At 37.6% G+C, this 27,297-nt stretch overlaps 1 protein-coding gene across 5 annotated transcripts in view; it reads right to left on the bottom strand.

Annotated features, from left to right (window-relative positions):
• Window positions 1–27,297, bottom strand: part of GRM8 (glutamate metabotropic receptor 8) — a 775,589-nt gene that overhangs the window by 64,199 nt on the left and 684,093 nt on the right. For all 5 annotated transcript variants that reach the window (XR_005789206.1, XM_040472070.1, XM_040472071.1 and 2 more), the window contains exon 9: window positions 16,483–17,418. Coding sequence is in view for 4 of the 5 variants with exons in the window: in XM_040472070.1 (XP_040328004.1) it covers window positions 16,483–17,418 (936 nt within the window). In the remaining variant the exon portion in view is untranslated. The remainder of the gene's footprint in view (window positions 1–16,482; window positions 17,419–27,297) is intronic.

Raw genomic sequence — 27,297 nt, 5'->3', positions numbered from 1 at the left:
CTTTATATACTTTATCTAGGAATGATATCAAAGTGAATTTCACTATCAAGGTATTTTCCATTGACTGACATTAAATTGAGGCTGTTTTCCTCCATAAAATATATCATTCGTGCTTTTCATCATATATTACAAATAGAGCAATTTTCTTTTTATTAAAAACTTTTTTTCAATGTTTTTCTTTATTTTTGAGACAGAGAGAGGCAGAGCATGAGCAAGGGAGGGGCAGAGAGCGAGACACAGAATCTGAAGCAGGCTCCAGGCTCTGAGCTGTCAGCACAGAGCCTGATGTGGGGCTCGAACTCACAGACCGTGAGATCATGACCTGAGCCAAAGTCGGATGCTTAACTGACTGAGCCACCCAGGCACCCCTCAATTTTCTTTTTAAATCACACAGTTAATGAGTATCTCCTGATAGAATATATTATTAAAGAGTGGGGAATAGGACCAAAACAAACAAAAACAAAAATAAAACAACTTCTAAACAAACTTGTAACATCTCCTCTAGTACTATTTAGAGTCATATTGCAGTCACAAAAATAATTTGACTTTAAATACAAAATCATGAAATAATTGGTATTGAATAATTAGGCCCAATCCATTAAACCAGATGAAAATATGAAACATTTATTATCTGCTTGGGACTAGGTCTACACTAAAAGGATAGGGTGCTATAGTTAGGGCAGATTCACATAATAAGAATATAAACTTAAAATGTCTCAAGCACCCAAATGCATTAGCACAAAATGTAGAGAAGGAAGAAGATGCAGAATGTTAAAGCAAGACTTGTATGTAACCACCATACCATGCTGCCCCCATGCAACTAGACTGAATGCAATTTAATTTCTCAGGATGTTACTTAAATTAGCGCCCAATTTCTAACTACTACACATTGTGGTTAGTTAGAATTGACCTTAAAATATTTTCTGCACTAGAAATGTGTCCTTTATGTTTCAAGACAAATATATATATTTCTCTGTTGGTGTTATAAGGTTCACCACCAATAGGAAGAAAACTCTTGCCACCTACACGGTTTCCATACTTGAATTAAGTCTTTAAACTATCATAAATTACTTTTCAAGAGAATAAGAGCTTTTATATTTTTCAGTTACAAAAGAACTTGAAAGCATCAGCTTTCTTCCACTGTCCACAGGGTGAGTGAAACTAGGGGAAAAAAATAAAATGGGGAAAAAATTCACAGGTATACAAGGAAACTTAACTGACTCTTGCTACCAACGCTATAATTTGTCACAAGAGGGCTGCTTAGTAGACATAATTCCTTCTCTCTTCCTAAGGCATTGTGGCAGAGGGATTTATGATACTGCATTGACTAGAAGTACAAAGAAAATGTGGTAGAAGGGGATAAGGAACTCACTAATGTGAGGTGAAATCAAAATCAATCTCTAACAAGAGATTACTTCACACATTAACTTCTCTGGGGTCACATCAAAGTCTTCCAGCCAGTGGCTCATGTATTTCTAGCTGGGGAAATGATTTGAATGATAAACAAGGAGTAATGATGAATAGAATGTGCCAAAGAAGAGGTACATAAAAGCTAAACTCGCAAAATCAGATGAACTAGAAGATGTCTACTGTCGGCTGTATCTTCTAGCTCTCCCTTCTTGTTTGTTTTTTCAACTAGAGAGCAAAGAAATTTATAAATTCATGTGGAATATCGAGTATTGAGTTGCCTTTTTCATTTTCCTGCCTAAGATATCTCAGTAAAACTGAAAGAAACATATGGTGTGAGTACATGCCCCATTGGGCTTTTTGGAAAAGTAATTCAGATTCTGGATCATACTTCTGTATCGTGCTATGTTGATGTGAATGCACTTGACTAAGGTTTGTGAGACCGATGGCTGCCTCAAGCACATTTGTTTTCTGAAATGCTTCATGCATTAATCTGCATCCTTCACTACGTATACATAATAATTTTCACATGCATTTGCTTAAAAATTAGGTCACTCCTCCAAGTGCTTGGCCATTTCTTATGTAACTGGCAATTTTCTTTTATAATGAGAGCATCTTAGAATTAGGGACCTCAGAGAAATGTGAGAAAATCCTGGAGGCAGTTATTCCCTAGGCTCTAACATTCCAAACGAAGTTGGAAGAGAGGTCGCCTAGTCAAGCCCTCATTTTATAGATGAGGAGACTGAGTTTCAGGGAGATAACTTGCTTTATCAAGGCTACAGAGATGTGAAGGAGATAAGAACCATTCAGCCCAAATATATCCCCACTTTTGTCTAACTCACTTTCTGGCACATACTGACTCAGAATTGGCTTGAAAATGTGTATCATTTTCCTGTTCATCTAATTCAACAGCAACCTTTTAGCTGACAACTATTCGCAACTTACTTTGACAGCCGTTGTGGGGCTAGCAAGAAGTGAGAATCAGGAAGAACACAAAAGAATTATGCTTATTCTCTCTGCCCAGAGGGTTTGTGGAATACAATCATACGTACAACCATAGATGCATACATGCTCCAAGAACACAGAACACAAATTTGGAAACGTAAAATAATGGATACCCAGAGAGAGTCCATATATGCTCAGAAGCTGTAATGTTTTGTAAGTTAAAGAAGACTTTTATGGATTGGTTGATTTGGTAAGAACACTGGTTTCATTGAAATGAAAGGCTGTAGTAGAAAGACAAGATTTGAAAAGTTAATGGTCAATAGGAAATAATGTTAGTTTAAGAACCCTTCATAGCCCAGTTCTGGGACCTAGAAGTCAAACTGTAAACTGCTTGTGATTATGGATGACTTTGCTTTTTGTTTTTTGTGTTTTCAGTTTCCTTTTATGCACATGTTAACTTTAAAAAAAAAAGAACCCTTCCTAGCATCTTTGGTAACAACTATAACAATTTTTATTTAGTAACTATTCTATAATTACCAGTTTAAAAGAGGTCTCCCCTATTAGATGCATGAAGGTAGGCCACATCCCTCAATGTTCTCAGCATTGAGCAGAATAAAGGTGTTAAGTAAAATTGGCTGACTGAGTAAATATTTTTTAAAGAGTGACAAAGCAGAAGAAGCATATGGAATAACATCAGATGGCAGAAATCTAGAAGTCACTCTCAAGGTACAAGTCCAGAAGGTCAGCTTATGTCACTGAGGAAGCTTTAGACTAAGGATTTGGCCTTAGAAGTGGAAAGGAAAGAATGGATCTAGGAGCAGTTTCAAAGGAGTAATATAATTTGTTGACAGAGTATAAATGAGAAAAGGGAAGAGGAAATCTTGTGCTAGCTCTCAAGTTTGGAGCTCTGAAAAACAGATAATGTTGATACAAGAGGGGAATAAACATGAAGATTACGCATAATGGAGAATATAAAGCAGCAGCTAAAATCATGAGACTTGTAGTCAAACACAATAGGTTCAGCCTCAGGCACACCTCATGGTCGCAAAAATTCTTAACTTCTCTGCTTCTCTTAGAGATGAAAGGAGATCATTTATACATAAAGCGCTTAGCCTGGTTTTTGGCACATAGGAGGCTTTCACTAAATAGCGATTGTTTCAAACATGATAAATTTGGGTTTTAGATATCTTAATTTCACAATTTGGGTTTTGGATTGCTTTCAGATTCTGGTTTGGGATTGTTTAAGTCAACATTTGCGTGCGTGTAAAAGAGCAGGCACTAAGAAAGCCGTTCAAAAACACGAGTGTAGCTTTTATAGCAGAAGCCATGTGAATGACGAGTGCTCCACGGGAATGGTGCCTGGGAGAAAGGCCAAAAGCAGGGGCAAGTTGAGCAGAAGGAAGATGAGATCAAGGAGGCAAAGAAACACAAAGAGATTCCAAGCGATAGGGCTTCCCAGAGTGCAGGGGAGGGGATAGAACATAAGATGGTGGTATCATTGCAATCACAAATGTTTGCGTGCTCTCTCTATAAATGCACTATAAAATAATCAGTGTGGTAGAAGTAGTTTGAGAGCTTTCTTTGGAGATATATTCTTTATGATGCTATGGTATGGACTGTCTCTAGTCATTGCTGGTTTTCTTGCCACCTTCTACACATATTTTTCTTTTTCATTCCAAATAGAATTCTTGATTTCATGCTTTCAGTTCCTAACCAAATGTTCAATACATTGCAGTTTGATTGGACATTTTAACACGGGGAAAGTGTTGTGTTGAAGAAAGGACAGTGCTACGGTGATAAGCTGCTGATGTAAACACTTTATGTTTTTATGACAGGCCCACAATCCACCAATACTATTTTCAATTCAATTCGTGTGGATGAGAATTTTAGAGAAAAACAGCTGGTAGGAGAAACATATGACATTTAATCTTGCCTGAGAACATGAAATCTTCTACAAAGCTGTGTGTATATGGTGTGTGAAATCTGTGTGTTGGTATACACTCGCAAAGGTTATACTAGGAGCTGTAGTCTACAGGATTTGGGCCAACGGACAGATGAAAACATTACAGTCCTTGGTACTTTTCTGGAGATAACTTGACTGAGCAAATAACTCAGCGAGTCTAAAATTCCAATGAGAACATTCAACTGATTGCAATTTTTGAACTAAGAAGATTTTTTTTTTTTCCAAATGAGAACAACCTCTAGTCATCCTTAACAAACAAACACACAAATAAACTTACAGTTAGTGGTGTAGGTTTGATTGGTTCAAAATCACTCCCTGTGAACAAGATTTAGAACACTGCTGCAATGTAGAACCTTGCAGATTACCACATGGATTCACCACATCACATTTTAGAATGATTTTAGAGAGAAAAAAATATAATTGAAATTTGGCTTCTTCAGATTTTTGTATGCAAGGTGCCCAAAGTTATACAAAAAGGGGATATATAGTAAAGGAAAAACTACTGAATGAATCTGGTCACAATCATGACAAACAGAAAACCAAAATTACCCTAAAATTTGCCCAAGATTACTGGAATATAAAATCCATTTAACACCCAAATTTACATAATGACAGAAGTGATGATATATTTAAATTGATTAATAGTCATTTAGAAATGATTTAACTTTTATTTCTAACAAATTTGCTTTTTCATTTCAACTATCAAAATTCACTTGAATGTTGTAGCAGATTTGGTTACTGAAAATCATAGTCCACCAGAGATTTTTTTCCTTGTATCCTTACCTTTGCCTTTGTCCCCACAAACTGATTTTTTACCCAACTTCACTATTTTGGCCCAAATATCCTTCTCCATACTTGGTTAGATGCAGTCATTAGCAATTGAAAAGAATTGCTTTCTCTCCTTTAGCTCAGACCAGAGGAAAAACCACAGACTCTTGCTTTAAGTTTTTTTAGACAGAGTCCTACTGGCAGCCACAGAGAATGTTAGGAATCACAAGACCAAACAGTGCCAAGGCTTCACCTCCTACTCTGTCTTCCTCCGTTCCCAATTCAATTGGAAATGAGTCTCTCCTATTTTCCCCTGCCACATGTCAAGCCCCCAATATATCTTGCCTAGATTTCTTCAATAATCTTGCTATTGTCTTTTCTCTTATCCTTGCACACTACAGTTCATCTGACTCACCACTGGGCAGACAAATCTCACAAAATGGAATTGTGCTGAGAATACATCCATGCTCACAAACATTCAAATATACTTCAGTTCCTAGCAAATGCGGTACAAACTTGGCCTAAGTCCCACCACAAAATGGCTGCCAGTTATCTGATCGTATTGTATGAGTAACAATATAATTTAGTGCCCAAAATACTTTTTCAGAGTAACAGGAGTGATATTAACAACAGGGCACGTTGGGATGGATAGGTCACCCACCTCTCCCTGTGACTATGGTGAACACTCCCTTCAGTCACAGGTTTTACACACAACCTGTTTCATTTCCACCTCCTTCATGCAGACTTTTTTGATCCCTCAAAAGGATATGCTACCTTCCTCCTTCTCTGTCTGTGTCCCCAAGACCTCAGAGTAGGCACTTTGCCTCAATTTATATTATTCTGCCTTGTATTGGTCATCCATGTGCTTGGATTGGCCACCTTCTTGACCCTAAACAACTTGATAGCAAACTTCTTACTCATCTTTACTTTTCTTAAACACCAAGCAAAGGTCCCTTCATATAGCAGTTAACACATATTTGTAAGTTAATTTTTTTTTGACATTTATTCACCTTTGAGAGACAGAGAGGGACAGAGCAAGTGGGGAAGGAGCAGAGAAAGAAGGAGACACAGAATCTGAAGCAGGATTCAGGCTCTGAGCTCTCAGCACAGAGCCTGATGCGGGGGCTCAAACCCACAAACCATGAGATCATGATCTGAGCCGAAGTCAGATGCTTAGCCGACTTAGCCACCCAGGCACTCCATTTAACAACTATTTCTTTTTTTTTTTTTTTTAATTTTTTTTTCAACGTTTATTTATTTTTGGGACAGAGAGAGACAGAGCATGAACGGGGGAGGGGCAGAGAGAGAGGGAGACACAGAATCGGAAACAGGCTCCAGGCTCCGAGCCATCAGCCCAGAGCCCGACGCGGGGCTCGAACTCACGGACCGCGAGATAGTGACCTGGCTGAAGTCGGACGCTTAACCGACTGCGCCACCCAGGCGCCCCAGTTGTGTTGATATTTTTAACTTAACAGGGCTTACACTGTTAATACTCACTTCCATATTTCTGTATTTCGTTTCCAGATTTCTTCTAACAAAGTAAGTGATTTTTGTATATGGCTACTGAATGTTAGTCCCTTCAGATTCATCCAGGTAGCAAGACTGGGCTTGCAGAGAAGGAATAACCATAATTACTAAAACTCTACCTTTTAAAGGGTAATTAGCCACTAGGGTCCAATAGATCCTTTTATAATCCCTTTTTAAATACCTTTGTTTCTTCGAGGTTATATGAAATGCCACTGTTACTCATCTCATATCAGATATGCTTTTCTTATTTTGTTGGATAACATTTAGAATAATTCATATATGAGATATGTAGGCATCAGATTTCCTGAGCCACATACATTTTTAGCCTCACATTGATTGATAGTTTGGCTGGCTATACAATTGTAAGTTTAAAATACTTTCCCTTAGAAAGTCTTTGCTCATTGCCTTCTAGAATCCAGGGAGGCATATGAGGTCTGGTTTTCATATCTTGTATGTATCTTTTCTCCCTTCAAAAAGTTCTTAGAATTTTCCCTCAATTAATGCAATTTTACTGAGATGTGTGGGCCTTTCAATTTTAAAAATTGTCTTTCTTCGATTTGTGAAACTTCTAGTTTTTTATTTTATTTTATTTTATCTGGCCATTTCTTTCCCTTCTTTGTCTGTTTCTTCCTCTCAATGCTTATTAGATATATTTTAGAATCCTGCATCCATTCTCACAGTGTGCTTTTTAAATTTTTTTTTTTCAACGTTTATTTATTTTTGGGACAGAGAGAGACAGAGCATGAACGGGGGAGGGGCAGAGAGAGAGGGAGACACAGAATCGGAAACAGGCTCCAGGCTCTGAGCCATCAGCCCAGAGCCCGACGCGGGGCTCGAACTCGCGGACCGCGAGATCGTGACCTGGCTGAAGTCGGACGCTTAACCGACTGCGCCACCCAGGCGCCCCACAGTGTGCTTTTAAAAAAAATTTTTTTTTTAATGTTTATTTCTGAGACAGAGAGAGACAGAGCATGAGTGGGGGAGGGGCAGAGAGAGAGGGAGACACAGAATCAGAAGCAGGCTCCAGGCTCCAGCTGTCAGCACGGAGCCCGACGCTGGGCTTGAACTCATGAACTGTGAGATCATGACCTGAGCTGAAGTCGGCTGCTCAACGACTGAGCCGCCAAGGCACCCCACGGTGTGCTAACTTTTGCTCAGATTTCCTTTTTTCACTTTCCTCCTTTTCTTCTTGGTTCTTCCTCTGATTTCACCCTTCAGATCTCCACTCTTAACCCCAGCTATGGCGGATTTACATCCAACTGTTCAGCTTTTTATTTTCACATTCATATTTTAATTTCTAGGATCATTTTCTTATTTTCTGATTGATCTTTTCCACAGCAACCTATGCATGTGTGTATGTTCAATATTCTCTGGATTCTCTCTGGAACACTCATTAAAATTCTGTTGTTAAAAATTCTCTTGCATTTTCTGAATTACCTCTGGTTTTGTTGTGTGTATGTGTGTGTTTATATGCGTGTATGTGTCTTTTTAAACAACGACATTGGGTCTTCAGTTACCATGACATCCTTGGCTGTTGTATGATTATGATGTAGGGCCAGGTTGGTTGATAAGGATTATTGGTGGGGTCCATTTTCCTTGGATGGGAGGGCTGACGACACACCTGTGTACGTTGGTGACAGTTGTACCCAGCTGGCTTCTCTTGAAGATGCATGGATAAAGGCACACAAAACGACCCACCACAGGAGGAACTTTATCTAAGAGCTGAGACCTTTATCATATCTCTATCTTGTATAGAAGATGTATTTCTTATTGCCCACCTGTTCATGTCTGTCTGAAATAAAGTTACTTCAAATTCTGCGTGGTTTCTTTCTCAGTACCTTATACCCACACAAGTAGACTAACAGAATTCTCTAATACCTGTAATCTTTCTCCTTGTTAAATTGGAGCAGAAAGGAGGGGACTCCTGGGTGGCTCAGTCAGTTAAGCATCTGACCCTCGGTTTCAGCTCAGGGTCATGAATTTGAGTCCTCATTGGGATTCTCTGTGTCCCTCTCTCTCTCTGCCCCTCCCTTGCTCACTTTCCATCTATCAAAATAAATAAACATTAAAAAAATTTTTTTTTAATGTTTATTTAAAATGCTTGTTTAAAAAAAAACTTTTTAAATGTTTATTTCTGAGACAGAGAGAGACAGAGCATGAGTGGCGGAGGGGCAGAGAGAGAAGGAGACACAGAATCCGAAGCAGGCTCCAGGCTCTGAGCTGTCCGCACAGAGCCCGACACGGAGCTCGAACTCACAAGCTGTGAGATCATGACCTGACTGAAGTCGGTCGCCCAACCAACTGAGCCACCCAGGCACCCCAATAAATAAACATTTTTAAAAAGTTGGCACAGAAAGGGAAAGTGAGAAGCTCACTTGGACTAGCTATTTTGAAATGTAGCTTTTTAAATAATTTTGCTGATGGTCACTCCCATGCCCATGTCAGGTCTTTATGCTGACTCCAGGGTTAGAAATTATTTGAAAATGTCATGGTAAGAACCATTTGTGTCTCTTGGGTTGTCCTTTCCTTCTTTTAATTTCTCTATAAATCATACCCATTTGACTTTTATTTTTCAGACTTTTCCCAAATTGTTCTACCTTATCTTGGCTCTAAAAATATAATGGCTTCTTCCCATTTTCTCTCTCTTTCCTGTCCTCTTTTTCTTCCTGTTTTTCTTTTTTCTTTTCTTTCATTCTTTTTTTCTTTCTTATTTTTTAAATTTCACTGTTGCCTTGGAGGGAAGGGATATATATGTGCATGCCAGCCCATATTGTGAACCAGAAGCCAGACTAAGTTTCTTCTTTTATATTTCTTTTAATGATGCCAATAACTCTGCTTTGCATTTACTTTTGATAACCTGGAATTTATACTAATATTTGGTTAAATATTTTCTACACTTTTGGGGTGGGTGGTACTAACCCATATGATGCTGCATTTAGAGATTTAAAAAATAATTTCATAACATACAAATGTGATATGGTTACAGCCAAAAGGAACTATTTGCTTGCAATCTGCTCTCCCTGGCACCCTGTGTGCTCCATAAGATATAAGCATCTACTGAATCACGGAAAATGCAATCTGAAGTTATACAAGTAAATTAGTCACTGCATTCTGTACTATCAACAGTCTGGGGTATCATTAAAGTTCTGTCTATATAGAAGAAAAATTAAGTCTATTTGTATGGCATTCCCCTAGAACATTTCTGAAATAAGGTCATGGTCACTATGACTGAAAAAATTCACACTTTAGTCTTAATCAGATCTAGTAGTCTAGATTTTTAAACATATTAAGAAAGCTAAACCATTTTAATGAGATGAGTTAGCTGTAGGACTAAGTTCCCAGGTTGACTATCTAATTGTATAGTTGATTAAATTATTATAATTTGGGCATAGAAAATTCAAACCCTTTGCAAATTCAATTTCAATTAAAAAAAAAAAGATGAATGTGTAAATACCACAGTCTCACTAACAGCCAAATGTTTAAATTAAGTAGCCCGAGGCCTCACAGCATCCTCAGAGCCCAAAAAAGTAGGATCATGGAATCTAAGCAAGGTTCATTGAGCAAATATTTCTTTATGCTGTCAGATAAGATAGGCATCCCCAAAAGAATTGACCTAAATGTGTAAGTTGGCAATTTTCTGCAGTGGTAATATGGAGCACAACCGGAAAAAAAGTAATAAGCCTGACTAAGGCAGCCTTCTCTAGGAGAGCCACTTAACAGGCTTGCCTACGCTGTGCCCTAGAATCTTCTTATTTCATTTTTTCCTTCTGTGTCTTCACAAGCATATCATTTTAACTGAGTGCGTAAATGAGATTACATAAATGTTTTCTTTTCTGGTTGCTTTTCCTTTTCCCTTTTCTATTTGGTTTTCCCCTTCTGGAGTTGACTGCAACTCTGGTTTGGTACGCTAGTGTGGTATGACTCATTTCGTCTGGACACAATCTTCCACCATACCTGAAATAGGTATCACGATAATAGATGCCATGAAACCGCGGCATCTATTTGAAGCCTTCAAAGGCATCTGCTTCAAATGACAGTACATTGACTAGCGAAGAAAAAATCTATCCTGTTTCCACTTCCTTCCTGTCGAAGGAAATGAAGCAATGCTGAGAGACAGGTGTGGCTGGAGAACTACTCTGGTCTGATCTATTCCAAAAATCACTTCCATCGTCGTTTAGGTGATATTGACAGGGTTCTCAGGCTCTTCTTTTCTCATCTCAACTTTTCCCTACAGCAGTAATTTTATCATTCTTTTCAGAACTACCTTTCACAACTCTTGTTAGAGTTACTCACTTTTCAAATTTAACATATTTCAGCAATTGATTTCTGATGACACTTTCCAGTATTTCTGGCTAAACATAGGAAGTCAGTTACGCATTGCCGCAGGAACAATCCTCTCTTCCCATTCGCTGGGTCCTACAGATCTTGTTGCCTTCTTTAATTTACTTAATATGGATGATATACATCCTGGTGTAAATCTCTAATATTTTATAAATTTTTTTTAACGTTTATTTATTTGTGAGACAGAGAGAGACAGAGCATGAACAGGGGAGGGTCAGAGAGAGAGGGAGACACAGAATCTGAAACAGGCTCCAGGCTCTGAGCGGTCAGCACAGAGCCCGACGCGGGGCTCGAACTCACGGATCGCGAGATCGTGACCTGAGCCAAAGTCGGCCGCTTAACCGACTGAGCCACCCAGGCGCCCCTCTAATATTTTAGAAAACACATTGAGTGGGGGTGCTGCACAGACATGGTCTAAAAGGCTGGAGAAATTGAGACAACTATCTGGATAAATATGAATGTATTCAGTCGTTAAACACATTTTTTTTTGAGACTCTATGCTGGCCCAGTCCTCAACTAGGTGATGAGGATATAATGGTGAGCAAAACCAAATAAGATCCCTGTCCTCATAAATTATAGCCTAATAATAGTAACAGCCAACAAGGAATGAACTTATTACATGCTAAACACCTGTCATGACTCATATCATGTCATTCTCAGCAAAACTACCCTGAGGTATCTATTAGTACCAAAAAACACACCATAATGAGACAAAAGAAGCATTTGTTTTTATTGAAGTCACCCATCTTCCTGCCTTTTCTAGAGGATATGAGCTCAAGTCTGCTTGAGTTCTAGAGTAGGGCTGGGTACAGATGGCAAGTGACCGCTTTATACTGCTTTCCATGTGAATTTGCATTCTCCAGGAGAATTTATTACAACCTTCAGAAGTATAGCCCTTGCCGACGTTTTCCCAGCCAATTTAGCAGAGTCAGGATTTGAACCCACATCCACCTTCTCCAGAGCTTAAGCTCTTCCTTACTCCCATTATCCATCTCTGTACCCCCATACTCTTCTGCCCTTCAACAGACAGATGCAGTAAAAGAACGAGGGAAGGATGATAAGACAAAAGTATTTGATCAATTGCACCAAATCCCATTTGTTCTCTGTATTCTAGACAGAACTAAGACAACTATAATAATTCCTTTTTGCCTTTCTCCCTACGTATTTAGCAGTCCTATTTCAGAATAAGTGAGGACAACATTTTTTAAAAGAAATGCAATATGGCCCATCATTAGAATGAGGAAACTTGCTTTCCTGAAAAAAAAAAAAAAGTTGTTGTAATGGGGATCACAATAAGATGAAGATATAAGATTCCCATTGTATCACAGTCTAATTGAAATCATAAATAAGCATTACAGTATTATATTAGATCGCTATTGTGCAAGGCACTCTGTGGACACATTGAGTAGGCATTCACTGAGAAGGTACTACATGAAAGCCTCTATGTTAAGAGACATATTCACTCAGATATACATTAAATGGATACTCTTTCCCCTCAGGAATTTTTCAAGGATGACACCTGCAGGTGAGAGGAAGAAATAAAAGAGTGGGAGAGTGCTGAGGGAGGAGTCTAAGACAATTCCCAGGTTTCTGACTTGAGCTACTGGACCATGATGCACCAAGGGAAGAAAGGTTGCTTTAGCATATGGGGGTTTTTGAAATTTTTGAGTTTTGCTTTCTTTTCTGCTTTGAGGGTGTTTTGTTTGTTTTCCACCCAATGATCTGGTTGAAGCACTGTGCTCTTTGGAGCTTGGCAATGTCATAACCCTTGTCTGATTACCTTGGCTTTATGAGTGCAATTAGAGGTGGTAAAATACGTATTCAAGAGATTTCTGCCATCCTAACAGCCCCTCACCATCCCTGAGGATTCTTTTCCTGTCTATTGCACTAATTCTATTTTATTATTTTTGTCTTTTCAGTACAATTATGAGAGTTTGCATGAGTCCATGACCATGCCTCAGTGTGTCAACCCTTCCTTCACACCACTTTTCTATAGGAAAAGAAAATTCCACTAGGAATTAGTGGAATGCAGCCGTAGGTACAAATCTAATAAATGATGTCATTAATTTCTATTGGAAAAACATGATTCAACTTGATTTCAAAATCTGCAAAAAAAGGTGGGGAAGTTAAATGGTGTTTTATCATTGAATAAAGACTTACTTCACAGAGCTGTCTGTCTTTATGAATGCTAAAATGTACCTTTATAATTTGATTTTACCCAGGGGTTTTCCAAAACATCTGTCTAAATTATTCAACTAATTTTAGCTTTTATTCCTACTTCTGTTATAATTTCAGAGAGACCTGTATGGTTAGATGAGTTTTCTTTTGTAGATTACTCTAAGAAGCATAATTAAATGCATACCGAAAGAAATTCTGCTCTTCTGCGGTCTCCTGTGTTATGAATTCTATGTCACTGACATACAGTTACAGGACGCATAGCTCTCTTGTTTGCTTTCTCATCTCAGATCTGACTCCTCACCATCTTCCCCTGCCCTTCAGCCTCATCTTCTCCTGCCTTTGAGCCTGGCACCTTGCTCGTGCTGGCAGGCGTCAGGCAGGCATCGGCCAGGAGCCAGACTGAGCCTTACAAGGAAGGCTCAGGGAGGCGGACTGACACGGGCTCAATAATTAGCACAATACTGGACACAATGCTCAATAAGGATCTACTGAATTAATGGATGTGTGTATTGCCTGCTACAAACACTTCAAGTTGATAACGTGGGCTAATTGGCTGAGCATTAGAAATGAGAATGGAGGACTGACCAATTCTTTGGTCCTCCAAGTCAATAACACTTATATAAAGCTTTTTTTTTTTTTTTTTTTTTTTAGAGATAGAGAATTTTATTCACTTTTAATATCGGTGTCAACTATTTTAGCAACGTGAAAAAGAAATCTTCTCGTGCATTTTGTGTACTGTTTTGAATAGTAAGGATATTTTGACAGAGAATAGCAAGCAGGTAGCAAATTTTATGTGAAGCCTTAGGATGACACATAATTGTATTCTATAAAATACCTCAGTAGCCAAATCTTAGCTTCTTACAGCTCTTGATGCAGAGCCTGTCTAAATTCAGTAGCTCCTAAGACTGACTAAATAATCTTAAGGACATTACAATGCTCTGAAGATTCCCACAATTTGCGTTTCTTACTGAGTTCTTCAGTCTTTTCCACATTCCATTATATCATGAAAACAAAATAAATCCACTTATCACATTTTCTAATTTGTCTCACAATGTGCTTCTCTGACTTCCTTTGATTCCACAAAGCTAAGAAAGAAAAAAATGAATTGTGTCTAGCATTCAGTCAGACCTCTGTAGGCATGGAAATGTCTGTCCCTGGAAAATATACACACAAACTCCAGGTCTCAGACACGTGTTCAGCGGCAATTAGGGCGTGGTGGCACAGCCGTCTCTCCCCGCCCTCAGCGTATTCTCCTGCCCATTTTACCCTGAAATTCTTCCTTCTTCCGGCACTGCTGCTGAGGGACAGCCCCAGTTTAGCAGGATTCTAGTTCGGAGAGACAATGGTCACCTTTTTTCGAATACCTTAAGAATGCTTATTCGTATAATGCATGCTTGCACTGCTGTAATGATACTAATTGCTTAATGTCGTACCATGATTTTATTTATTCTAAAAGTTGAGGCACTGAAAGACTTATGCAAACAGACGCATCATCTTATTTGTATTTGCTCTACCCCCACTGCCCTTGAAAGTCACAATGTGAAAAGTAAGAGTAGAGGATCATTTATAAAATGTAAAGCAAGAGAGAGAAAAAGAAAAGGAAGTTAGATGTCAGAACTCAGGAGATTTTGTCTGGGTAAGTATTCATTACCCAGAAAGCAAAATAAACTACTTATGGCCCCTTTTCAGATAAAACAGTATATTTAAAAAGGCAGTCCTAGGTTCAAATACAAATACAAGTACCACTTAATGTTATTAATAATTCACCTAATGCAGACATTTCCAGACTCTGAAGAATATTGTTTTGCCCTGACTAGTTCAACTAACTATATCAAAACAGACCCAACAGACATTGAGAGATTTATTTTCCAGCTCATGCATTCTCTCCTAAGTCAAATTTACAAGTTTGATCCTAATAAATTCCTATCTACATATGTCAAAATATAATGTTTATTGGGTTTAGAGCGTCAAACTGCCTTACTTTAATTTCCTGCCCTGTGCTTGGTCCTACATAAAATATTCATGGACTTCTATCAGACCATCTCACTCATGAAAGGTCACAGGTCTGGAACCCATGGTAAGTTTTTTCTATTCAGCAGCAAGTTTGCTGAAGTACATTTTTTTTTTGTCCAAACATGGTTGAAAGCCACATTGATCTAGTAAGGGATGAATGCTCATACTAATGAGCTCTCTGTGCCCTTGTTGAGTACTTTTTCCTCTGAATTAGTTGGGATTTCAAGAGTCATGCATGACCTCACTTGGAATGTTAGAGACTAGGGAATGTAATTGCCCCCAGGATGCTTGATTTCCTCCTAACTTCTGATGACAGAGAGTGGAAGAATCTTTAAACCCTCATTCTGAGAGAATAACTTTTTCATATGCACATTAGGGCTGAAGGACTATTCATTCAGAAAGATAGCATTTGCCTTTGTTTTATAAAACAGCTTGTCTCCGTTAAACTACCCAAAGCTTGGAATTCATGTTTAACTTTAGTTCTCTGCTTTTCTGGACATAAACTACATGTATCCAGTTCAGCACGTATTCCCTTTCACATATAGATGTTCTTTACTTGCAGTGATTTATGCGAGAAAGGTTAATTGGAGATTCGTGGCAAAAGAAAATTATTTTAAGAGATTTAATTGATCTTTACCTTCTGAAAAATTAGAAACTGCTTTTTGTATAACTGCCCATTGCTATCTTTTTTTAAATCCTTCAACATCACCTTTCACATATGGAAAAGTGATAAGAATGGAGGCTGAAGGGAAGTAGCAAGATGGCACAGATCGAACTAAGCCATTTCAGCTTTTTTTTTTATGTAGTGGTTGTTGCTCTACTATAAGCTCTGCCTCCATAACTAAAACCATCATAATTATTAAGGAATAGCTTTTTCCCAGAGTCACATTACAACCAGAAAAGGAGGCATTTGTCATGCAATGGGATATCTCTGGGATAGCTTATCCCTATGAATTATGTCTGACTTTCTTTTCTCCCATTCATTTTTAATTAACATTAGGAAAAAAAAAAAAAAAACAGTCATCTTAGTAGATAACAGACCTGGGAAGAGAAACCCAGAAAGTAATGTGAGATCTTTTAGTTTTCAGTTCTGCCAAGGTGGACACATGAAAGCATTCTTCATGGAAAATCAACCTTAGTCAACACATATTCAAAGTTAAGTGACCTTGAGGGATTTCATAATTATATATATATATATATATATATATATATATGAATAAGAATAAAATAGACTGAATCATCTTGAGAGAATATAAGTAAGCCAAAAGAAAAGTGGGAAAGCATCCTAAAGAAAGAAGTTAAATCCAGAGAAGGGTTGGCATATGCATTCTTGTACTTACCTTTTCTGCAGACTGGGCTGTACCAAAAAAGATGGGAATGAAAGCTAACCAAATGATGCAGGTGGTATACATGGTAAATCCAATAGGTTTGGCTTCATTGAAAGTCTCTGGGACACCTCTCGTTTTAATGGCATACACAGTACAAGTGACCATCAAGAGGATACTGTACCCCAGTGAACAAATGAGCGAGAGATCAGAAATGTCACACTTGAGCACTCCCCTGGCATTCTCTGGGTCTAGAGTCCGCTGTTCTCCATAGTCAATGATGATGTGGGGGGGGTCCACAACAAACCAGACACACACTCCCAGGAGCTGGACGGAGATGAGGCTGAAAGTGATCACCAGCTGGGATGCTGGACTAATAAACTTGGGCGCTGTGACCGATTTCTTGCCCTGCTCAAATATTCGGTGGATTCTGTTGGTTTTGGTAAGAAGGGCTGCATAGCTGAAACACATGCCAAGTCCTAGAAAGATCCGGCGGAAGGAACATATGATTGTATCTGGTGCTGCAATCATTAAAAAGGTGATTGAATAACAGAGAAAAATCCCTGTTAGGAGCACATAGCTAAGTTCTCGTCCTGAAGCCCTTACAATAGGTGTGTCATTATAGCGGACAAAGGTCACGATCACAAAGGTGGTGGCGATGATTCCCAATATTGCAACGAACACAGGCACCACAGCCCAGGGAGAATGCCATTCTAGTTTGATGATGGGAATAAGCTGGCAGCCTGTGCGGTTGATGTTTGGTCTCTGATCCAAAGGGCAAAGTTCACAGGAGAGCTCATCCACCTGGTAGTTGTAACCTTCACAGCGCTCACAGTGCCAACAGCAAGGGACTCCTTTCACTGTTTTCTTCCTCTCCCCAGGCTTACAGGGCAGACTGCAGACAGACGCCGGGTGAGTGTGTTCTCTATTAGCCCACTGCATGTCTTCCACCTGTGGGGATAAAAAATTAATGAGCTTTCCATTTCCCCCCCCATTTATAATATCCTAATCCTAGCCACAGGTTTGTAATAAATCATTGAGTGCTGACAGCGCAAATACAGTTTACCATAATAAGAGCCCCATTTCTTTCCCCAATATTGACTTTTTGAAAGTGTTAAATGATTGGGTCCAATAAATCATTCATATCATCAACTTGATGAGTGTCATTAGTTTCCATTTACCTCCTCAATGTTGACCAATCTGACATTCCTAGAAAGATTTATTGGCCCAAACAGTTTTGAAACTCAAGAAAGAAAGAAAGAAAGAAAGAAAGAAAGAAAGAAAGAAAGAAAGAAAGAAAGAAAAAGAGAAAGAAAGAAAGAAAGAAAGAAAGAAAGAAAGAGAAAGAAAGAAAAAAAGAAAGAAAGAAAGAAAGAAAGAAAGAAAGAAAGAAAGAGAGAGAGAAAAAGGGAAAGGAATAAAAAAGCCCCAATGGAAATAGGTTTTAGAGTTAATCACAAATATAAATGCCAGAGTCCCTGAAACACTGGCTTAGGATATAAACATACATATAAAAGAGTGATCCAAGGCTCTTCACCATATTTAGGGAAATTCAAATCACACTGTGTCAGTTTTGAAAGGAAATGGGAAAATTCACTACTTTAATCTCTGATAATCCTCATGTTCTCGTGGTGATAACTATATTAATGTTTTTGCCTCCATTTAAGCATGAAATAGACTTTTATTTCCCCCAGTTTTGCACTTCCACGCTGTGAAAAAGACCACGCTGAATGAGATAGCTTGATGGCAATGTTTCTAATCGAACAAAAGTAGTCTTATAAGTGGCTTAAAGCAGTGAAACTGGTATAAATGAGAAAGTCACCCTAAGGTGCTTAGTATCTACTCAGTCTTCAGGTTCCACCTTCCTCTTTTGGATTAAATCACAGAATACCTCTACTAAAATAAAATATTATGTTAAGGGTATTCTGCCAACCATTGACCTCTTCTTTGATTGTTTACTAAAGGCTCTGGACCCAGTTTCAACATGTATGGGGTAGGGAAGAGGAGGTTTCCCATACCACCAAGCAATCTTAGACCCCTGCCGGGCATCCTATAAGTTAACTCAATTCTGACACTAGCTATCGGGCAATAGCATCAGATCCCACAGGTTAAGGGCTCGGGCTGCAGGACTGCCCCCTCCACTTCAGATATCAGCTATAAGTCCAGGTTGTTACATGTGCAGATTCTGAAAGACCTATAGATTGAAGGTTCCAACAACACCGGCCTTGGGTTCAATTAGTGTTCCAGAGCAGCTCACAGAACTAGGACACACGTTACTTACTAGATTACCAGTTTATTATAAAAAGGATATACCTCAGGAACAGCCACATGGAAGAGATGCATAGCGGAAGGTGTGAAAAGGGCACAGAACTCCAATGCTTTCTGATTATGCCACTCCCCTCAAATCTCCACCTGTTCACCAACTTTTCAACTCTCTGAACTCCCACCTTTTGCGACTTGATGGAGACTTTATCACATAAGCATGATTAATTGAATTAGTGGCCATTGGCATCGATTCAACCTTTAGCCCCTCTCCCTTCCCAAAAGTCTGGGGTGGGACTGAAATTTCTAATCTCCTACTCACATGGTTGATTCCTCTGACAACCAGCCCCCAACCGTAGGTTATCTAGAGGGTTTCCAAAAGTCACCTCGTTAACATAATTAAGACACCTTTATTGCTCTTATCACAGAAAATTCCAAAGGTTTTAGGAGTTTGTGTCAGGAATAAGGTCAAAGACCATATGTTTCTTATTATAAATCATAATACCACATTTACCTTATTAGAAACACAATCATTTTAGCAGGACACTAATAGTACAAACTGGAATTATAGATCATAGGAGAGAACTTCTTACGAAAAGTAGCTACTATAAATGGTAAGTTCTATGAACAGTGATTGACACACAATTCGCCCTCAAATATTTGCTGAATTTGTGAGAAAGGAAGGACAGTGTACAAAAGAAAACCAAAGGTCCCAAATGGCATCGTGTAGGTTAAAGCCCCAAGTCTTAAACTGGCGTTTACTACCTAGATCTAACTGCAGTTTCAACCTTCCCCAGTAATGTAGTCTTAACCAGGTCAGTCAGGAATTTTCTGATGGATGATGCCAAGGAGTCTGCCAATGGGCCTTCTCCATTCCCCAAAGGAAGATGAGGTCATCTGAAAGATAAGACCTTCTCTTCCCCCTAAGGGAAGGTGACTTTGCCTGGAACAATCCTTTCTTTTCTTTTGCTTACAATTTTTGTCTGACCCTCCTTCTGATATAAATCTTCCATTTTGCACAACTCCTTGGAACACACCTCTACTTGCTAGATGAGATGCTGCCTGATTCATGAATCATTGAATAAAGCCAATGAAATCTTCTAATTTACTCATCTGAATTCTGTTTGTTAACAATAGGAAGCACACCACAGCAGACCCCGGAGGAAGAAGGGGTCAACTTGATAGTACTGGGACCCAGTAACAGAAGGTTGCTCAAAGAAGCACAGAAATGGGAGCCCAAAGAACATTTAAAAAACAAAACAAAACAATACACAACTTATTTTCCCCAAGACCAGCTCTATTAACAACCCAAAAGAAGAATTACCATATCCTATGGTGGTCTGGCTCCACAATGGCTCCCGATAATCTCACCTCCTAGAATTCGTGAACTCATGTATTTCCCCTCCAACTGTGAATAGGGTTGATTTATGTAAACAAAAGCACATACCAGAAATTATTACATGTGATTTCTGAGACTATTCTGAGATTTCTGAGAATATTTCTGAAAAAATATTCTGGTTTCTGCCCTGCTGTCTCTTGGATCACTCACCCCAAGGGAAGAACCACAGTGTCACGAGAACTTCTCAAGAAGCCCAATGTAAAGAACTCAGGCCACCTGCCGACAACCGGCACCAACTTGTCATGCATGTGAGGGAACCACCTACAAAACAACCTGTCTGGCTGCACTCAAGCCTTCAGATGACCTGCAGCCCCAGATGATACCTTGACTGCAACCTCATGAGAAATACTGAGCCAGAAACACTCAGCTAATAAGCTGCTTCTGAATAGATACTGTGTAAGACAACAAATGTCTTACCGTCTTAGGGTGTTAAATTTTATAGTTATTTGTTACACAGCAATAGAAAACTAATACTACTCAAAATAAGCTTATCCCCCCATTCTGTGACCACCACCAGTGTAACGTTCTATTGAAATTCTACTCAGAAGGCAGTGACGCCTGTCATTTACCAAAAATATGCCCCAAACTGGCTCATTTTGGCAATATAATTTCATCACCTTATGGTTCCCTCTCTTTGGGAACATGCAACTGAGACTATTCTCATGAATAGATCTATCACTTAAGGATGTTTTCTTTTCTTGAATGTGGGGTGAATGATTGAGGATAGAGCGCTATAATCTCCAAGCTCAATACTTGCAGAGGTTGATTTATGTAAACAATAGTACATACCAGAAACGATTACAAATAATTTCTGAGATGAGGTCATAAACAGTATCTTGGCTTCTGCCTTACTCGAGGTGGAATAGAAAATTCATGCCTGTTTAATTTCAAATGTTCTCCTTTGAGAAAATAGTGGTACTTGATGTGTCATAAGGGCACTCAAAACCATTAGCTCTTAGCCTGTCTTTTCACCACAAAGGTAAAGCAATCTATCACAACCCAGCTAATTTTCTATTAGGTTTTAAAGATTTAGAAAAGCAATTGTATTTATGTATAGAATTCCATTAGGGAAGAAAAAAAAGTTAAATTGGAAACATACAGTGGTTTCTCTTGAAAATATTGAGAAAAATGAAATGCTCCACAGAATGGCAAAAGTATTGATTTTATACCCTAATGGACTCCTAAAAGATAATAAAATACTTTTGTGAAGGTTATATTTCAAAGCTAATTATTGTAAAACCAAAATTGCATTTTGTTTGGGTTTCTATAGACATATGAGGTTATTGAAAAAAAAAAGGCAGCCAAATATCTCAAGAACATGAAACTTCAAGACTGGTAGAGACTTTAAAGGTCAGCTTTCTAACCACATGTATAATTCTTTAATTCTTAATACATTTCATTTTCCACAAGGAAATAAGACTTGTTAACAAAGAGATACACTTATATAAGATAAGCCTCAATACATAGGATAAATATTTATCATTATGAGCCAAATATTAAATTTTCCATGATCAATTTCTGTGTACTGAACGAATAGAAAATTATTTTTCATAAATAAAAAATAAAGTTATAAGATAATGGGAAATACTGCAATACTTTAAATAGTTAAGAATTTTAAGAAAAACACCCACAGTCAAACACTACATATGACTTTTGTTAATATATTAATTATATATTTGTAATTAGATATTATATTTATTTTATATAATTATATATTAAGTATATTATATATAATATAATTACTATATTATATTATATATCATAATTATAATATAATTAATATATAAAATACAATTATATATTAATTATATTTTTGTAAACGTGATACATACACATGACTCCATTTTCATCAAGGAATCTATTTATATATAACTGTACTGTGTTTTGATGCCATAGTTGAGGTCTGGGAACCAACCAATACCTCAGGGAAGGATAAATAGCAAATAGTTGAATCATGATCTTATAAATACTTTAATATTTGAGATAAATAATTTATTTTGCATATGTTAAACAGTGATTAAAAACAATACTACTAATTTACTGAGAGTAAATTAAACAACCTCTAATTTTCACAGCTGTACTATAAAGCATAAATAAAGATCATTCAGCCCTTTTGCGCAACTTTATTAACAGATTATACCATCTTTCTTATGAGTGTCCATGCATTTTTAAAATTTGTCTTCCTTGTCTTTGACATTATTCTGATATTAGATTAGGGTTTCTTTCTAAAATATATAGTCTAACAAATGGATGATAGTTATATAGACAGACCTCCGGGGACAAAACCATAACCCATTCCTGTCTTGACAATGTTTACCAACAGTGATTCATTGTGTACGTTCCAAGCCAGTACATCTCATAGAATATGAGCCATCAACTGGTTTCTGCTGTCAAATCCAATTATTACTGCAGACAAATACACCAACAGCCAAAAACCCAAAACTTTCTGAGTGTGTTTCTTCTTCTTTTTTTAGAGAGAGATAAAGAGTGCAGGTAGGGTAGGGGCAGAGGAAGAGGGAGAGAGAGAATAATCTCAAGCAGGCTCCATGCTCAGCACAGAGCCTGCCACGGGGCTCTATCTCACGACTGTGAGATCGTGACCTGAGCTGAAATCAAGAGTCAGATGTTCAACTGCGACTGAGCTACCCAGGCACCCCTTGTGCTTCTATTTTTTACCTTTAATCTTTTCAGACCAATCAACCTAGAGTAATTATTCATAAATTCTTTAAATAGACATTATTTTTCAGAACAATTTTCTTCTGTGTAGTTTTAGTATCTCTCAAAAAACAAAAAGACTATGTTTCCAAATTAAAGGCTCCATTATAAATAATAATTTCCAGTATTCATTATAAAATCCTTACTCAATATACCTCTATTATAGTATTTTCCCCATATTTTAAGTGGTATCTTCACTGATGTGATTACTATACATGTGGGAACATTTTAAATACTAACATAACTGATATAACCAGTCATACCATTCTGAATTACCTCTTTTCCTTTTGCTCTATACATAAGCACAGTATCGATAATCATTTTGGTGACTAGTTTGCCACCCCAGGATTCAAACACCCAACTCTTCATATGACTTTATGTCATATCTGCAAATATTTCCAGTGAAACTGGGCATTTTAAAAAAGCTTTAATTACTAATTTCCACATAATCTGTAGCTTTAACAAGTGCACTAATTAGCCTAAGTATTTAAAATGTCAAACTTCCGTGTATTTTGTGAATCATGATTCACATATGAGTGAATACATGTTCCATAGTTAACCTGATAATACAACTCAAAATAAAGTTTCTCAGTATATTGGTATATATATTAATACATGAGCATATATTGCTTCCTTAATATTCATCCATTTCCTTTGGGTCACACATAGCTTTCTACTCATTTTCAAAGTGGTGAGTACTATTAGGGTCCTTTGAAAATCTAATACTTACATGTGAGACGATCCCTATATTAAAGTGATGATTTTATATAATATTACATATCCATATAACTTTTAAAAATGCAGACTTCTCAGGGCACCTGGGTGGCTCAGTTGGTTAAGCAACGGACTTAGGCTCAGGTCATGGTCTTGTGGTTTGTGGATTTGAGCCCTGCGTCAGGCTCTGTGCTGATGGCTCAGATCCCGGAGCCTACTTTGGATTCTGTGTCTCCCTCTCTCTCTGCCCCTCCTCCGCTCATGATCTCTCTCTCTCTCTCTCAAAAATAAACATTTAAAAATGCAGATTTATCCTATTTAGAAGGACAATTTAAAATAAAGTTCATAAAATTTTATCATCAAAAAAGTAAAATACTTCAGAATAAGCAAGTAAAGTGCAAATTTTTTTTCACCAAAACCTATAAAATATCATTTTAAAAAATGAAAGAAGACCTAAATAAGTGAAAAGAAACCCCATGGTCATGGATAAGATGCTAAGACAGAAACATTCCCTAAACTTTAACTGACAGATCCAACATGATCTCTATCAAAATCCCATCTGGCCTCTGCAGAAATTGACAAGCTGATCCTAAAATCCATTCGGAAATGTCAGGGACCCAGAATAGACAAAGCAATCTTGACAGTGAAAAATAAAGTTGGAGAATTCACACTTCCTGATTTTAAAACTTACTACCAAGCTATAGTAATCAAGACAGCATGATACTGGCATAAAGATGGACCAATCAATGAAATAAAATTAAGGACCCAGAAATAATGTCTCACATGTATGGGCAATTGATTGTTAACAAGGATGCCAAGAAAATTCAATGAGGAAAAATAGTCTTTTCAACAAAAGGTGCTGGGACAAGACATGATACCAAAACCTTAAGAAACAAAATAGAAATAGATGAATTGGACTTTATCAATAGTAAGTCCTTTTGTGATTCAAAAGATGCATTTATGAGAGTGAAAACACAACCCACAGAGTGGGCAATATTATTTCCAAATTGTGTATCTGATAAGAACATATATATATATATATCATGAGATGAAATTTAAATTTTACTTTTTTTTAAGGCATCTGAGTATATATTGAATTTTTTCAAATTCTTAAATTCCAGTTAGTTAACATGTAGTATAATATTTGTTTTAGGAGTCGAATTTAGTGATTCATGGGACACCAGGATGGCTCAGTCGGTTAAGCGTCTGACTTCAGCTCAGGTCCTGATCTCATGGTTCATGGGTTCGAGCCCTGCGTTAGGCTCTGTGCTGACAGTGTGGAGCCTGGAGCCTGCTTTGGAGTCTGTGTCTCCTCCCTCTCTCTCTGCCTCACCCGCCTCTCACTCCATCTCTGAGCTCTCAAAAATAAAGAAACATTAAAAAATAAAAAAAAAAGAATTTAGTGATTCATCACTTACATGTAACACCCAGTACTCATCACAAGTGTCCTCTTTTTTTTTTAAATTATTTTTTAACGTTTATTTATTTTTGAGACAGAGAGAGACAGAGCATGAACGGGGGAGGGGCAGAGAGAGAGGGAGACACAGAATCGGAAGCAGGCTCCAGGCTCTGAGCCATCAGCCCAGAGCCCGACGCGGGGCTCGAACTCACGGACCGCGAGATCGTGACCTGAGCTGAAGTCGGACGCTTAACCGACTGAGCCACCCAGGCGCCCCACAAGTGTCCTCTTTAATACTTATCACCCATATATTTTTATAGACCACATATATATATATATATATATATATTAAAAACTCTTAGAATTAAACAGTTAAAAGACAAATAATCCAAACAAAAATGAGTTAAAGAATTGAAGAGACATTTCTCCAAAGAAGATGTATGAATGGCCAATATGCATATGAAAAGTACCCAACATCATTAGTCATCAGGGAAATGCAAATACAACCAAAGGATCCACTAGGATGGTTATAATAAAAAGTGCAGACAGTATCAAGTGTTATTGAAGATGTGAAAAAATTAAAACCCTTTACATTGCTTATGGGAATTTAAAATGGTTCAGTTATTTTGGAAAACAGTTTGGCAGTTCCTTGAAAAGTTAAACATAGAGTTGCCATATGACCCAGCAATTCTACTTCTAAACAATTCCAATCCAAGAAAATTGAAGGCATATGTTCGCATAAAAATCTATAAAAGAATGTTCAGGGTAGCATTATTATAATAGCCAAAAAGCAGAAACAACCCAAATGTCCATAAACTGATGAATGGATAAACAAAATGTGCTATATCTATACAACCAAATATTAAAAATAAAAAAGGAATACAGTATTAAAAATAAATAAAAAGAATAAAGTACTAATATAGGCTATAAAATGGATGAACACTGAAAATATGTTAAGTGAGAAAAATCAATGACAAAGACCACCTATTGTATGATTTTACTTTATAGGAAATGTCCAGAAGAGGCAAATCCATAGACAGACAATAGACTGATGACTGCCAGGGGTTAAAGGGAGAAGGGAACAGAGTGAGTGCTCAAGGGTACAGAATTTCTTGGGTGGTGATGGAAGCGGCTAAAATTAGGTAGTGGTGATAGATGCACAACTCTGTGAATATACTGAAAAATACTGAATTATGCACTTTAAAAGGATACATTTCATAGCCTGTGAGTGATCTCGGTAAAGCTGTTATTTTTAAAAATATGCAAATTATTTAACTTGATACATTCAGGTACTATTAACGCGGGGTATTATTTGTTGCATAAAAAAACATGTTGCAGATTCACTCTGTTTAAGACACAGGTTCAATGTAGGGATCCAACAGTGACAAGGACATGGTCCCCGACCTCCAGAGACAGTGTAGGTAGGGAAAGAGATACACAAAGAGCAAGTCACAGCTCCATATGAGACTCCCTAAAAAGGGGTGAGGAAATGGTGCTGCTAGAAGAACATCCTGCAGGGTCAGAAAGAAAGAAAAAGGTCATTAAGACCCAGGGGCAAGAAGTCACATCAATCGGAGAAACTAAAGGTACAAAAAATGTCAGGCATGTAGATTAAAGCATGGGGTAGAGTGGCAAAGAAGATGTGAGATCATGAAGGATATGAGCCACCAAGAAGAGTTTGGATGCTATCTTACAGGTGGTCAAGGGATCCTTTGGAGGATTCTAACAAAGACAGGGGTAGTGAGTTTCATTGTTTAGAAGAATCGTGGGCTGCAGAATGGAGGGAAGACTGATGGAGTCCAGGACTCGAGACAGACCAGTCACACTGAGGCTGCTGCAGAATTCCAGGTGAGACAGGTGGGGGCAACAGGAATCTGAGGGTGCAGAGTGGCCAGGAAGGGCTCTGTAAGCAGGTTTTCAGACTTTACTCTCCAGGCCATAGACAGCAATTAAAGGATTTTAAGCAAATAATGGCATGATTATATATATATATATATATATATATATATATATATATACACACACACACACACACATATATATGTATATATATATTTATATATATTATATTTGTATGGCATTATATACATTATATACATATATATGTATATGTATATACATATATAATGTATATGTATATAATATATACATAATGTATATGTATATAATGTATATACACATTATATATATCATATATATGTATATATACATATATATATTATATTTGTATGGCATTATATACATACATATATGACATCCAGACACCCAATTTGAGAGTCATTCTTAGCATTCTCTGGTGTGTATATATATATATATATATATATATATATATATATATATA

Source organism: Herpailurus yagouaroundi, unplaced genomic scaffold, assembly GCF_014898765.1.
Source record: "Herpailurus yagouaroundi ecotype Mexico unplaced genomic scaffold, PumYag 100, whole genome shotgun sequence".
Lineage (NCBI taxonomy): Eukaryota > Metazoa > Chordata > Mammalia > Carnivora > Felidae > Herpailurus > Herpailurus yagouaroundi.
This window is presented reverse-complemented; position numbering and strand designations above follow the sequence as displayed.